The 15,192-nt window shown below is 42.9% G+C and overlaps 1 protein-coding gene across 6 annotated transcripts in view; it reads right to left on the bottom strand.

Annotated features, from left to right (window-relative positions):
* Window positions 1–15,192, bottom strand: part of Fancc (FA complementation group C) — a 184,035-nt gene that overhangs the window by 33,206 nt on the left and 135,637 nt on the right. For all 6 annotated transcript variants that reach the window (XR_013051712.1, XM_076573540.1, XM_006981726.4 and 3 more), the window contains one exon: window positions 7,034–7,190. Coding sequence is in view for 5 of the 6 variants with exons in the window: in XM_076573540.1 (XP_076429655.1) it covers window positions 7,034–7,190 (157 nt within the window). In the remaining variant the exon portion in view is untranslated. The remainder of the gene's footprint in view (window positions 1–7,033; window positions 7,191–15,192) is intronic.

Raw genomic sequence — 15,192 nt, forward strand, 5'->3', positions numbered from 1 at the left:
GTTCCTTCTGAACAGCTCAGCGGGCAGTTCCAACCCAAACAGGCCACGGAATCCACCCACTCTCTCTAATGCGGCTGGACTCTATATGTAGATGTCTTTCTTTGTAGGGACTTCAGATTAGTGGTTTTCTCCCAGCTTCCACAGCAACTTTAGATTCTAAATCAGGAAGAGACAAGCAGGGCATCTGCTGAAACAGCCATGCCAAGGGTTGACGTTTAGCCCTCCTTACTGCTCTCACTCAGAGAACCCCTTTCTCCTCCACACTCTTCACTGCAGATCTTCCCAGAACAAGATGTTAGTGTCAGTAAGTTGCTTCATAAAGACCAAAGTTTCTCAGGTCCCTGTGACACACTTAAGCTGATTTTCTCACCAGAACTAACGCTCTTCTGCATGCTTCTCCGAGAGCCAAATTCCACGTCTTACAGAACCCTTGTGAGGAGGAGGCAGATTTAAGTCCTCTGCACAGTGTTTTACAGGTCAGGTGGGACATCACAGGTCGCTCTGCATTCCAGGGCTCTACAGCCCTGCTCTAAAACACGAGATCCGTGCAATTATCTTTCCTACTAAAATAAGGAAAAAGAAAAGGCAAAGCTGCCTCAGGTTCCATCTGCTCATCTGTTTTCCTCCATCCACCCAAAATCTGTTCCTTCTCAAACCCTCATCCATCTGGCCTAACAATCTTCACGTGGAGACGGCCTCATGCCAGGGAAACCACGCCATCAAGAGACACCAGGAATACTCTACCCTCTCCTTGCCCTCCTCACTTTCAATAAACATTTCAGGGTAGACAGATGATGATGAAGACCTGTGGCCTCTTCACCCTCTTCCTTTGCTGGGAACCAGAATGTTCTGTCAGATACACAGCCTCTCCATCTGATGAGACTCTTTCCTCTGTGTTCCCTCTACCCAGGATGGCTCATTTCCATCTCCTAAAGACACTCAGGAAGATGAGTCAACATGGACAGTACAGAGCATCCATAAGAGAGGTGAGGAGTGCTGGAGGCCAGCTTCCCACTCTGCACCATGAGCTCTGCAAGTGGTGCTGACTCTCCTGACTCTCCAGCTGACCAGGGAGCTCATTAAGCCTGCTATTTTCCTCCCAAGGCATCAAGGATTATTATAAGGTACCTGACACTCCAAAGAGGCTGAGAACTCACAGCACATTTCTCAAGAACAGGACACACTTTTTCTATCAATTGTTTTCCGATTGTGTGTATGTGTGTACATGTGTGTACACACATGTGCATGCATGTGAATGCACGAGAGAGAGAGAGAGAGAGAGAGAGAGAGAGAGACAGAGAGAGACAGAGAGAGAGAGACAGAGAGAGAGAGACAGAGAACAAGAAAGGAAACTCATAAGGTGATTCACAGAGAAAAGTGAATACCTCTCAGAAAAAGACAATGAAGGATCAGGAAGAATGAAAGTCACAAGTCTTCTATTGCACAGGCTCAAGTTCAGTAGTTCAGGATGGATTCATTTTAATATTGTTTGATGCTTTACTCAGAAAATAGTCATTTGAGAAAATCAACTGAGAAGTTTCCCCTTCAATTTGCACATGGGAAGGGCAGCCCACCCTCATCGAGTCACCCCTGCTCTACTGACAAGACACCCTCTGTATACAGACACGAGTTAGAAGGGGACTATGAGAGACAAATCCACACAAAACAAAAAGAAAAGCCTTTCCTAAAGGAATATTCCTCATAAGCTTCAACAATAAACTCTTTTACTGAGTTAAAAAATGATTTCGCTTTAAAAAACTACCTATATATAAAAAAAACTTCACATTTATCGTGTAATAAGGCATTTTTATAAATATATACTTTCATTACGGCATTTTCTTTTCTATTTTTAAAATGTTAAACATAAAACTAAATAACCCTTTCACATTTTAGAATCTATTTTGTTTTAAAAGATTCCTGTTTCTTACAACAAATTTGAGTGTTCTTTTTAATCTTTGCCAGATGTTGTTTATACCACAAGCGATTTTTCAGTACCCCATAATGCAATTATTGTTTAATTAGTGATAAATCTGTCATTCTTGGGCTTAAAACCTTAACAAGTACCAAATGTGCTCTTATGTTGTAAGTTTACGTGAGGTCTCAATGTCAGGACAGAGAAGGGGGGTGCACACTGTGGGATGCCCAGCTCTGCATAATGGACAAACTTCTCCGGCTCTGGTCCCTGTGCACCTACACTCAAAGGAAATTTCTCAGGTCCCACTGCTGTTCAACTTGACCTCTGTGTGGGAGGGACTGCCATGGTCCACTATTTTTTGTGATCTGTCTGTGGTCCTCTTTCCCCACTACCTTCCAGTAGCTACAAGGCCTGCAACCCCAAGAATGAAGATTATCCTGCATCCTTGGCTTTCTTTGGAGACAATATATTGGGGCATCTGGTGCCCTCCTGAGGCTGACACTGGAAAGTGCAGCATAGACAGAAGCCCCACAACACTCCTATGGTCCACCAAGGCTAAGTCTTCTACTCCAGCTCTGGTTTAATTTCATGTATCACATCAGAGCTCAAGCAGGAAGTACTTCAAGAACACTAATGAAAATACTAGAACACAAGAGGAAGCTATTCATGCACAAAAAATCAACAACGTCATTGAGGACAGGAGTTACCCCTTTCATTGTATTTTAGCGATAGCATTGGGCAGGGGTTTTCTGGGAAGTTTCTCCTTCTGAAGTCACAGTGACTGCTCTCTGAAGAATGAGAACAAAGACACTTCCTAGCCAATAGGAGAAATACACTGAGATGTCTGGAGCTCAAATACACAAAGGTACTTTTTATTGAGCTACCAACTCTTCTAAGTAAAATAACTAACGAGGGATAGTCTCTGACTTAAGATCAGAGTAAAACAAAAGCCCTACCCTACCTCCTGCCTCCCACCTCCCATGCACCCCCTCTTTGGGGCAGCTCTCCTAGGCCCCAAAGTGGTGGCTTCCAGCAGGCGGGTCAGCCCACGAAGGAGTGTACAGGAGGGCATGGGAACCACGGTGCCCCCGGCTCTGGCACGTAGCACAGTGTAGCAGCCAAACACAGGCCACCCTGCCATCCAGCCAGCCCTTTTCATTCAAATTGGGGACCTAAACAATAGCTTTCTGGGCTCCACACACAGAACTCTAACAGGAAAACGGCCTCCTTGATCCAAGGCCAGCCTGGGCAAAGAGCACAGTGCCAAAAGGGCTGCATAATTAGCAAGTGGCTTTCACTACTTCTCTTGACGTCAGTTTTTAAGGTCAGGTCTGAGGCTACGGATTATGGTCTCCTGGTGACTGCTCTGTCAAAGGAAACACAAGACCATCTGTTTTTGAAACTTTTAGTCTGCACAGTAAATGACAAACTGGGGTTAATACTCTGATCTATCTGGGGCCAGCAACTATGGCAGGCAGCCATGATCTGGGACAATCCAGAGTAGAGAAGCCAAAGGTTGAACCTCACACATAAACAGGTTTGGGAATGTATTTTTATTTCACAAGTCACACACATGTGCATACACACACATCTCATGCAGAATTAAGGCAACGTCAGACTAGTCTCTTATTATTCATTGTCTTACCAGAAACTTCCAGGCCTCTGAAGTCTCTGAAAGGCCAAAGGACATTCAGGGAGGTCATTATACTTTGCATAGCACTTTTATCTTTTGTTTTTGCTATATCTGTGTAACTATAGAATTTCCAGGAATCATTTTGGATAGTCCCAAGAGATGGGAATATAATTAACAGTGTTCCACACAAAACGTAAGTTATGTAGACCATCACACTTTAATTACTGTCAGAATCCAGCGCTAATGCAATTGGCATCAGGTTTCTTGGGCAGCAAAATGCCGCAGTCGAGCTGAGTCTTACAGATCTGATACTGCGAATGCCCCTGTCAATGCTAGAAGATGCTGCACTGCGATAAATGAATCAGATGATGTAATTAGGAAGCAGGTTCTTCAAGTTACCCCTGTAATCATTCAGGCAGGTCACGGGCTTATTCTATCCTGCTGAGCTCTGCTCTGTGGGTTCAATATGGTGGAAAAGAACTGCCTAAGCCAATCAGCGGCTTCCAGCTTGTTGTCTACATTGTAATTACCTCCATGAACCACAAGGCATAGAGAGGTCACATCCTGGTAATGCCACAATAAATTAAAGCAAATAACACCCCCTCAAATCCCTCCTCAACCATAATAAAGCTCTGAAGCTCCCCACACATGATCCTGATAAAGTGCTTCTAAGCTCCTTGATGAGGAAGGTTACGGCCAACCAGTCTGAGGTTTCCTCAACACAATGTCTATGGGAGGAGCACTTTCCTGTGTCCACCTAAGGATGGCTTAGGCTGAAGGCTCTAGGTAACAGACAAGGTTCAGAGAAGAACTCATAACATCAACAGTCACAGACAGTCCAGGGCATGGGAAGCTTTCCACTGAGGGATGATGTAAAGGATGGTTATACGCAGTCTGAAAGCAATAACCCAGTGTCATCGTTGTGCACTGAAAGCAAGGCAGAGCAGAGATAAATAAGTCGCAATGTGCACATTTAATTTAGAAATAAAGACATTTACCAGACAAACTAACTTACTACCTTCACCTGGAAGGGGCTATCAGAGGGCTTCTAGAATGATCTACAAGATCTTTAAGGAAGCTGCACTCTTATTTCTAGCCTTAAGATTCTATATAACTTTTCAAAGTGGTAAGCAGTAGCAATCATGTATGCAAATGTACATACATATGTACATACATGTGAAAGAGCAACTGCTGCCCTATGACTGATTCCTTACAGTCTCCAATCTGAACAGAGATTTCAACCATGCAGGACAGCCAGGCAGTCTCAGCACCTTCCTCAGTCTGGGCCATGACCAAGGCAGATACATGCCCTTCCAGTTTCCTGGCCACTGAGTTGAGCTGTCACTATCCTGCACTGCTGTGGGAACTCACTGCCTCCATCAGGCACCCCAGGCCACAAGAGCCACTGAGAACACAGAGGAGACTCCTGAGGTTCCTGTAAGGGAATGCCACTGCACCTGTACTGCCCTGCTCTTTAGCCACATTATGATTCCTGAAACATAGTAAGTTCTACTTTTTTTTGTTTGTTTTTTGTTTTTCAAGACAGGATTTCCCTGTGTAACAGCCCTGGTTGTCCTGGAACTCACTTGGTAGCCCAGGCTGGCCTCAAGAACTCACAGAGATCCAGCTGCCTCTGCCTCCTGAGTGCTGGGATTAAAGCTGTGCATCACCATGCCCAGCTCAAGTTCAACTTTTTTGCTTGTTTGTTTGTTTGAGACAGGGTTTCTCTGTGTAGCTTTGGAGCCTGTCCTGGTACTCACTCTGTAGCCCAGGCTGGCCTCGAACTCACAGAGATCTGCCTGGCTCTGCCTCCCAAGTGCTGGGATTAAAAGCATACGCCACCACCACCTGGACTTCAACTTTTAATAGGACTCACGTGACTGCTCTGACAGCACAAACTCCTCTCTGTAACCATGCTGGGTGAAAACTGTGTGTGGATATGCAAATGAGACAGTCAGTGTCCTGGACCTTTCACTCCAAAACCTGACACTAGGAAACTGAGATAAAACACCTTCTAGAAGAGGAAATACTGGTGCCTGCAGACTGCATTTGAAACACAAGTCACCATGGCCTGCCCTGCAAACGTGCACACTGAACAGGCACTGGCGGTTGGAGGCTTGCCTGAGTGAACAAGCCCTTTAAATTCACTGAGGACTTCACCAAAATCTGGGCCTTTGCTTAAAGGAACTGGTCTCCTGGAGCAGAGGTGGGCAGTTTCTTTTGTGGACACTGGCTGGTTTATTAGCACTCTGTACACAGTAAATCTCTTTCATATTTTTAATGTGGTTTTGCTATGTTACCCAGGGTGTTTTTTAATTATATTTTATTCACTGGGGGGGGGGGGGTACATGTCATAGCATGTGTGGGGAGGTCAAAGGACAACTTGTGGTAGTTGGTTCTCTCCTTCCACCTTGTGGGTCCTGGGTATTGAACTCAGGTTGCCAAACTTGACGACAAGCACCTTTGCTCACCCAGCCAAACTGGTTTTAAACTGGGCTCAACTGACCCCCATTTGTGTCTTCTGAGTAGCTGGAACACGTCAGTGAACCATGGTGCTCAGTTTAGTTTGCTTTACACAGATACACACACCAACACTCACATACATTTTGCTTATTCTTCTTTTGTGTATCTTACCAGAAAGCAGTTCATTTGAAAAATATTTTCATCTCAACCTGTCACTGGAATAAAGAAGAGGTCTTGCCCTCATTAGGGAAAACATGATTCTTAGGGAGAAATTGTCACCAGATACTGTGTGATGTGTAGTTTTAGTTTTTTTTCCCCTGGGGACACTGGTTCTTAGAGAACCTCACTAACCCCACTAAAGGCAGACATTCTGACTGGCCAGACCCTGACCACTTGTGGCCGCTGATCCCAAGACCTTAGGGCTCTTGAGGAGGTGGGAGCTTCTGCATGCAGGAGCTTCACCCACAAGAAAACTTACACAAGTCCAACTGGTTTTGCTGCTTTAAGCATTCTTCTGAGCTTGTTTGTTTCTCTTGAATACTCTACTTTCTCCTCATGAAGAGCTGTAAGTTCACTTTCTAAGTTTGTATTAACTGTTTTTTTTTTTCTCTCCCTTATAAGATCCTCTGTTTTAAGCACATGTTCCTCATGTTAAAATGAGAAACAGTAATTTTTAAAAGCCCATTCTGCATCTCTGGCCTGTTCAGACCCCTGGGAACTATATTCTGCACATGCCATAGGTAAGGACATGGCCTGTCTGTTTTCTCCTGTGAAATGGGGCAATGTGGTGGAACAGAGCAAATACAGAACAGCATCAGGAGGTGGGTGGAGCCAATACACACCAGTGTAAATTAGGACACTTCTAACCCGAGGAAGCATTAGATGCTCCTAACGAAACAGGGACGGTAAGTCTAAAGGCCCTGCTCTGGTTACACTTGTCACTTCTGTCACTCTTTAACGAATGACATTCTTCTCACCAGTTCCCTGAAGGATTTTTCTTGTCACCAAAGCCCAGCACATACCAGCAATGACTCTTTTATACAGCACTCCATCTCTCTCAGGCAATTTCTCTTGCTGGAGAACAGCTTTTCAAAAAGATGCAGCGTTGATTTTTCAAGACTGGGGAGATGCCGAAACCAGAGGCTGACCACAGAGCATGTGGGCAGAATGATCTTTTTCCTTTGAGCAAGACAGAAACAGAAGGTTAAACAGAAATAGATTCCTAAAAAAAAAAGCAATGTTCAAAAGGCAATTACTCATCAGGTATGTGAGGCTTCTCACCATGGTCTTGGCAGCAGTCAGTATTTATGCACCTATTTGCAAAATACTGTGACAATCACCCACCTAAGAACTTAGTGGAATGCTTAGAAAATGAAGACTTCTTCCAAAAGTATAAACAAATACAAATCAAAGAAAGGGAAAAAAGAAAAATGAGTTGAATAAAATCCCTTCAATGTCCAGGAAATATGGACATAAAGTTAAAAAACATGCTATGTTTTAAACATCTGAAGTAAGCTGAGACCTGGACTGAGTCCAGAGCCCTAAGGAAGTTATCTGTCCCTTCATAGTCTCAGCTTACTTATCTGTAAAACAAAAGTAGCTAGAAGGATCCAATGTAGCAACACACATGTAATACACATCACAGACCACACTATGAATACTCAATAAATGTGAATATAAGTCTTGATGGGAGGCGACCCAGTTGGTGCACAATGAACCTTATGCTACAGCCAAACCATTTCATGTAGCTTTATTTTAGTGTTCTGTCTTTTCTGTGTAGTGTAAGTATGTTTGACAGTGTGGTATATATACATGTGTGTATTTCCATGAATTCATGTATGCAGAGGCCAGAGGATGACATCGGATCTCTTCCTCTATCACTCTCTGCCTTACTTCAAAGAATTGAGGCAGGGTCTACTCCTGAACCTACAGTGCATGGTTGTTTTTGTTTTTTCTTTCTTTTGTCAAGGCTGGCAGCCAGCTAGCACAGCAGTTCTCCTTTCTCCGTATACTCCTCTGCCCACAAACACAGTGCTGGGGTTACAGGCATGCCAGGGAGTACTCCCAGCTTTTAACTTGCAGGAGGGCACTGCCTGGGTGGGGTACTGCTCAGCATGTCACTAGCACCTGAGTCTCCTCCATCTTGGAGTAAAGATACACCCCAGCTTGTGTGTGACAAGCTCATAATTATGAACAGGAATGCCTCTGACTCTCAAAGGTGTTGTGTTCTGACTTAATAGTCATACAGTTGCCACATGTCACACAGTCACCTTATGTGGTCAGCTGGTGTTAGTCATCCATGCTGCCAGGGGCTAATTGTATTTACACACTTCTCTCATCAACTGCATAGATGTTTTCTTGCATGCCAATCTCCTCTCCATCTCTCTGGATACCACACTGATGTCCACTGCTTCAATCTGACTCTGATGCCAACTACCCATGGGTACTGCAGCCATCAGTAAGCGACTCATCCACAAACTACAAGTCTTCTGGTTAAAAACAGCATCCCATGATCCCCTCTTTGGGTATGACAATTTGGTAAAGCAGATCAGAATTTACAGCAATACTCTACTTACAATAATCAGTAATTCATTATAAAAGAAACAACTAGGAATGGTCAGACAGAAGAGACCCACAAGACACATGGGGGATGGTCTTGGGCTTCCTATGCCCTCTCTGGGTACACCAGCCTTGTAACATCTTTGTGTTCACCTGGATGCTTTTCAAGCCCTGTGGTTGAGCTGATGTATCACCAGCACTGGTAATTATGCCTAGTTCTGGTGGTCAGCAAGGCTGGTTGCTCTGCTGCTAGCTCTAATCCTGAAGTTCTCTGGGGGCCCAGCAGACTCACCCCTTTGCCTAAACTCACATATGGTTGGAAAAGTCTTATTGTACCAAAAGATGGCTCCCTTACCCCTATCACTCAGGAAATCACAAAAGTTGTATAAGCCTGGACATAGACCATACATATATTCCTTACTCTGTCATAACACTGAAGCCATGCAGCCATTTCCTCTTTCATCTGCTTCAAGCACAGGGAAAGAAACCTCTGCATGCAGTCATCAGGCTCCCCGGTGTTTCTGAAGCACTGGATTTGGGTTTAGTTCAGAGGACATGACACATTCAATTACTAACACTCCATAGATTAATGAAACTCACCTCTGAAAGATTTTAGGCAGTCTACAGCTTGCAGATGCTGGGACGAGACTCCCAGGGATGAATTTTATAAAATGTTAGGTTCGACATTTAAGTTAAGAAATTAAAAGGTTCCTCTAGGTCATCTAAACCACAAAGGGGAACCAGTATGAGTTGTTTAGAGGAAACAGACAGCCCATTTCTGGAAATACGTGACTGTATTTGGAAGCCAAGGCAAAAGACGCCCAGCCAATTATAAAACACAGGAATTCCACCGTGTGCTGTGGTAAGCAGTTGAGAAGCTGAACATAGGCAAGGCTATGTTGGTCAGAGAAAGCTGCGGCTTCTAGGAGACCACACAGCCCATGTAGGGAACTGTTCAAGCTGGGAGGGGAACAGGGTGTGGAGCAGCAGTCTGTACGGCTCACTGAGTCAGCCTCCTTTGTGGACATGTGACGGATGGGCTCTCCACAGGAAAGCGTCCATGGAAAGGTTCCAGCTGATGAGGCTGCTAGGTTAACTTGCTGGTCTGAGGCTGTTGGAATTGGACATGATGAGGACCACCCAGCATTTCTGGACAGTCTGTCCCTTGTGGATTAGTAGACATAACTTTCCAAACCAAATAAACTTTATTAGTTGCTGAGGGAGAATGTTCTATCATGAGTGAAACAAGAGCAAGGGCAGGCAGGCCCTCACCCTGTGCTCTGGGCACCACGCCTCCTGGTTGGTAATTTCTGAAACTACTATTGGGGTTTACAAAAGATGCCAAAGATCTGCTTTAATCCAACTCTTGTCAAAAAAAAAAAGTCTGGACACAGAGAGGCAGTGAACCCTTACAATCAGAAATGGAGCTTCCACTGTGCTGTGCTATATGAAAGGTGGGAGTTAATGGGAAACCATTAGAGCCTCAAGGACTCAGTAAAACTGCAGGTGAGGATTACTCAACATCCATGAAGAACAAAGGTAATGGCAGATTTCTCAAAAATTGAGACATACTGAGTAAATTTTGACAGAAGGATTGAAGATAGAAAAAAATACTTCAACTTTACATGTTTATTTATATGGGTATGTGGTTGTCTGTCTATGAGGGTGTGTCATATGTGTGCAGACGCCCACAGAGGCCAGAAGAGGACATCAATCAGATCCCCTGGAGCTGAGTTACAGGCAGTGTGAGCTGCCAACACGGATGCTCTGAACTACACTTGAGTTCTCTGCAAGAGCATCTGTGTGCTCTTAGCCCTTGAGCCATCTTACCAGCCCCTGGCTTTTCAGATTTTAACCATAAAAATTATGATTTGGTGTTTCACTTTGTTTGGTTTGTTGATTTTTTTTTTTCCAGATAGAGTCTTGGTATAGCCCAGGTTAGCTTTGATTTGTGGCAATTCTTCTTTCTCAGTCTCCTGAGCGCTGGAATTACAAGTGTGAGCTATCATATAAAGTTCTTCTTTTAACCTTTTTTGAAAACATTAAACAACTTAGCCTTCTCTGGATTATCAGCTTTCAGAGAAAATAAAAGATGTATTGTCTATAAATGTTAAGAGGTATATATGGGAAATGTAAATGAACCAGGTTCATTTCCCAAATGCAATGATACAACAGGACACCTGAGATGAACAAGATGACCCACTGATGACAGCCAAGATTTCAAAACAAAAGACAGTAGCTAGAGAGTAAGAAAAATCTAAAATGTACACACGGGGCAACACAGCAAATGCTGCTGCTGGATCACAGACAGACAGACAGACAGACAGACAGGTGTACTCACAGGTGGCCAGGAAGCCGTAAACATGCAAAGATGCTGTTCTCCCTAGGCCAACCCACACACTTGCTGAGGTCTTCCCCAGATAACATGAGGTATCGTTCCAGAGGCCAAATCACTTTTAGAGTTTATATGGAAGGTAAAACAAGCAACACACACACACACACACACACACACACACACACACACACACACACACACACACACACCATTAAACTACAAAGGAAGAAAAATGAGAAGAACTAGACCTATTTTATGATAAACAAACTGAACTCTACCACTAAAAATGTCAACAGGACATGAGTACATAATAGATCAGAATGGAAAGCAGCAAGGCAGGCCCATCTGCATTCAGGAACTGAGCATGGGCTACATCCTGGCGGGAGGGGGCTGGTATCCTTCACTACACCAGAGATGGCCAAATGTTCTGCAACCTGAAAGCGGAGCAAGGTAACCTACTACTTTAACAGATACTTTGCAAAACCAACCTACAGCTTGAAAGAAATGAAAAGGAACTTATGAACCAAACACCATAGAGAGCTTTGAACTCTTGATTCTAACAACTTAAAAAAAAAATTATAAAACAGAAGAACTTAGGTTCTGATTAGATATAAAGTAATGATAAGGAACTAAAAACAATTTTAGATGTACTGGTGGCATTATATATGGCTTTTAGATTTTTTGCATTTATGTATTATTTAAGTATTTGTTGTGTGGGGGCACGGGCAGACCACAGAACACATATAGAGGTCAGAGTACAATCTGCAGGAGTTGATTCTGTCTTTCCTTCAGTGGGATCTGGAGATTGAACTTGGGTCACCAGGCTTGGCTGAAAGTACTCTTATCCCCTAAGCCATCTTGCCAGCCCTAAAGGTCTGTTTTGAAAAAAAAAATTCTTATGTTTAACAATTCCCATTTTCTGTCTAAAGACATTTAAATAAAGAATTGAGGAAAATGTACTAATAAAACACCTTTTTAAAGCATAGTGCTTTTTAACATATTAAAGGAACATAGTAATATTTTAAAATCACATCAATGTTCTTTGGACATTATATGTGTGTGTGTGTGCTTCTATATTCATAGCACTGTACTTGTAGTATGTACAATGAGAAAAAAATTGCATTATCTACGCTTTGAATTTTTAGCATGAATGAATCTGATTTTCTAAGACTGAGTAGAATCTAGAAATTTCTGTAAGAAAGAAACACGGATTCAAACAATGCAGAGAAGTCACAACAACAGCTCAGTGTGGCGTCCACAGCACCTTGCTGTGGGCAGGGCGGTTCAGACTCACTGGAGGCACTGTGAGCTCACAGTCATTTTGTAACAATGCTGATGGCGTTCACCTTTCCTAGACCTCCCCATCCCGCCTTCCCCACTGACCCAGGCTGGGCAAGTGGTCCACAGCTGGCTGCACTTCTGGGCCTCATGCTCAGGAGTGTACAGAGGGGCTGCACAGGGACTCCATGATAGCTAATGTTACTTCTCTGACACTCAAAAGAACGTGTGTGTATATTTTTGTATTTGAAAAATAATTTAAAGGTAAGAACATTTAGGGAATTTTTATATATTTTCAGAGATTCACTTAAAGTTTATTCTCTTTCTTCTACTATGCTTTTTGCCAGTCTCAATATATCTGATATAAATCTTTAAGCCTATTAGTATAAAAAAAATAAGTATTTTAAATACTCTGATGTTTTCCTTTGTGCCTACAAGGAAATATAATAAAAGGCAAGTACACAAGAAAATATTCCTTTTCCATAATGTGTTCCTAAACCTTTGAAGGGATCCGAAGAGATGGTTCAATGGTTGAGAGCACATGTGGTGCTCCTGCGAAGGACTCAGGTTTGACTCCAATACCCACACAGTGGCTGACAACCATCTATAACCCCAGTTCCAGGGCAGACAACAGGCACATGCATTGTGCACATACATGCATACAGGAAAAACATTATTCATACACTTAAAGTAAAAATAAATCTAAAAAATTACATTCTTGAAAGCTTTCTAAATTTTTATCAATTATTTTGGATAATTATATATTTTATATAAAATGTTTCATCAAGATGCAGTATATGTTTTATAGTTACATATTTTAATGTATGATTTTCATTATACTATAACTTGCCATATTTCATACAAAATGAAATGTATAGTCTACTTCTTTACTCTAAGAATGGATGGCTGACTTTCAAAGGGAGTTAGAAGATCTGCACTCCCATCCCATAGCTGTTTTGTCAGAAGATGAGCCGACAGATCAGAGCACTGACTCAGGAGGCACCGGCATCTACTCCAGAGCACGAGTACACACAAATGAGAGCAGGACTGAGGGAAGCTGTCTTCTCTGGGCTTTACAGCAGCTGGCATTTGCTGTCCTCTGTCTTCTGCAGCACCATGCTGACATGCTAGTGCAGTGCAAGTTCACTGTGGCATCAGAGAGACCTCCAGTGACTTCCAATGGTCATTGAAAAGTGTAATAAAAATGAATCCAATGATTTATAGAAAGATGCTACAGTTCATTAGTGTCTCTCTGGGCTGTGACCCTCCAGACCCTGCTAAAATTGCTGCACCATGGTCCATCGATTGGCAGTATCAGCCAAGCACTAAAGACCTTGTCTGTGAAACTTAGCCATAGACACTGAAAGTGCTGAGTGACCATCTAGAGTCTCATGGGTTTTCCTGAACCACTCACTAGCAGTGCCAAAGCAACAGCAGGCAAACTCTGTCCCTGGGTGATTAGAGACAGTCACTGCACCCTCACCCTTGCCTGCACCTTCACAGGGAAAGCTAACATATTTTTGATGGGGCGATATAATATACAGATTTTGTTAACTGTCACTCTTAGGAAGAGTTTCAGAAATTCTTCATGGTAAAGGAGAACATTTGAGACACACTGCCCCATGCCCAGCCTGTTCTGTCTGCAGAGAGGCATTCCTGTGCAAGTCTGAGCTCTTGCTTCAAGTGATACTTTCATTCCATACAGTGACTTGAAAGAATGACAATCCACCAATAATGGTTATTCATGTAATTATATGGCACATACTTTCTTAACAACTAACAAAGTGACCAGGTCACCTTTAAGGAAAAAAAGAAGGATAGAATTTGTGGTCCATGATAGGCATGAAGTGTTTTTGTTTATTTTATTGATTTTAAGCCCTTTGTAGTGGCATGTACCTGTAATCCCACTGCAAGGTAGGCAGAGACAGGAGGATCCCAGGGCATATTCTTTATTTGAAGATAAATTACTTCGTTATTACCTCTATGTACATGTGTAGTAACAGTGTACACAAGTCATGGCATCTATGTGAAAGTAAGAAGACAATTTTTTGGAAGCTAGTTCTATCATCCAACTATGGATTCCACATATCCACTCAGGCTGCCCGGCTTTCACCCAGTGAGTTATCTTGGCAGCCCAAATTTAAGCTTTAAGAGGAAATTAGAGCCTTGGAAAATTTGTGATAGCTTTTTAACATTGTGTGACACATCAACACGGATGACAGCAGCTGTTAAGTTTTCACCATATAATGGAATATGCCAACACCGACAAAATGTGCATAAGGACGGAGATTTTCCAAATGAGCCACACATCATGCTACAAAGCCACACAGAGGTACAAGACCTGAACTACAAAACAGGCATGCGTGTACATTCATGTGTGTGGTATACGCGCACACCTAGAGGCCAGACACTGGATGTCTTCTGTAATCACTCTCCAGTTACTTTTTAAGACAAATCTCCAACTTGGCCTGGCGCCTCTGATCTGGTTAGGCTGTCCCAGGGACCCTCTTGTCTCTGCTTGCCTTACCTAGGATTACAGGTACAAACCACCACAATGGGCTTTACCTACATAGGTGCTGGGATCTGGACTCAAGCACTCATGCTTGCATGGCAAGTACTTTGCCAAGTGAGCCACCACCCTAGGCTAGGTCAATAGATTTTAATGTAACAGAGTATAAAAATCTCATTAACCTGAGATTCCACGCTGCAACTAACTTTTAAAAGCGTGACCATTTCAAATAAAGGTCAAAGCAAACTATCACTCTTATCTCCAATGGCTATTATGATAGCACTGACTTTCTAATTACGCATCTGTGTGGGGATAGGCATTTCCACCAAAGCAGTATATCCCACAAACTGAACATGGCTTTCCATGCCAGGCAAAGAAACTCTTAAAACATAAAAACAGTTCTACCTGTCAAACAGATTATCTCTGTCTTATAAAAGATCACTATTTGTTGTTACTATTGTTATTATTATCTATTATTATTATGTATTATGACAACAATG

Source organism: Peromyscus maniculatus, chromosome 5, assembly GCF_049852395.1.
Source record: "Peromyscus maniculatus bairdii isolate BWxNUB_F1_BW_parent chromosome 5, HU_Pman_BW_mat_3.1, whole genome shotgun sequence".
Classification (NCBI taxonomy): domain Eukaryota; kingdom Metazoa; phylum Chordata; class Mammalia; order Rodentia; family Cricetidae; genus Peromyscus; species Peromyscus maniculatus.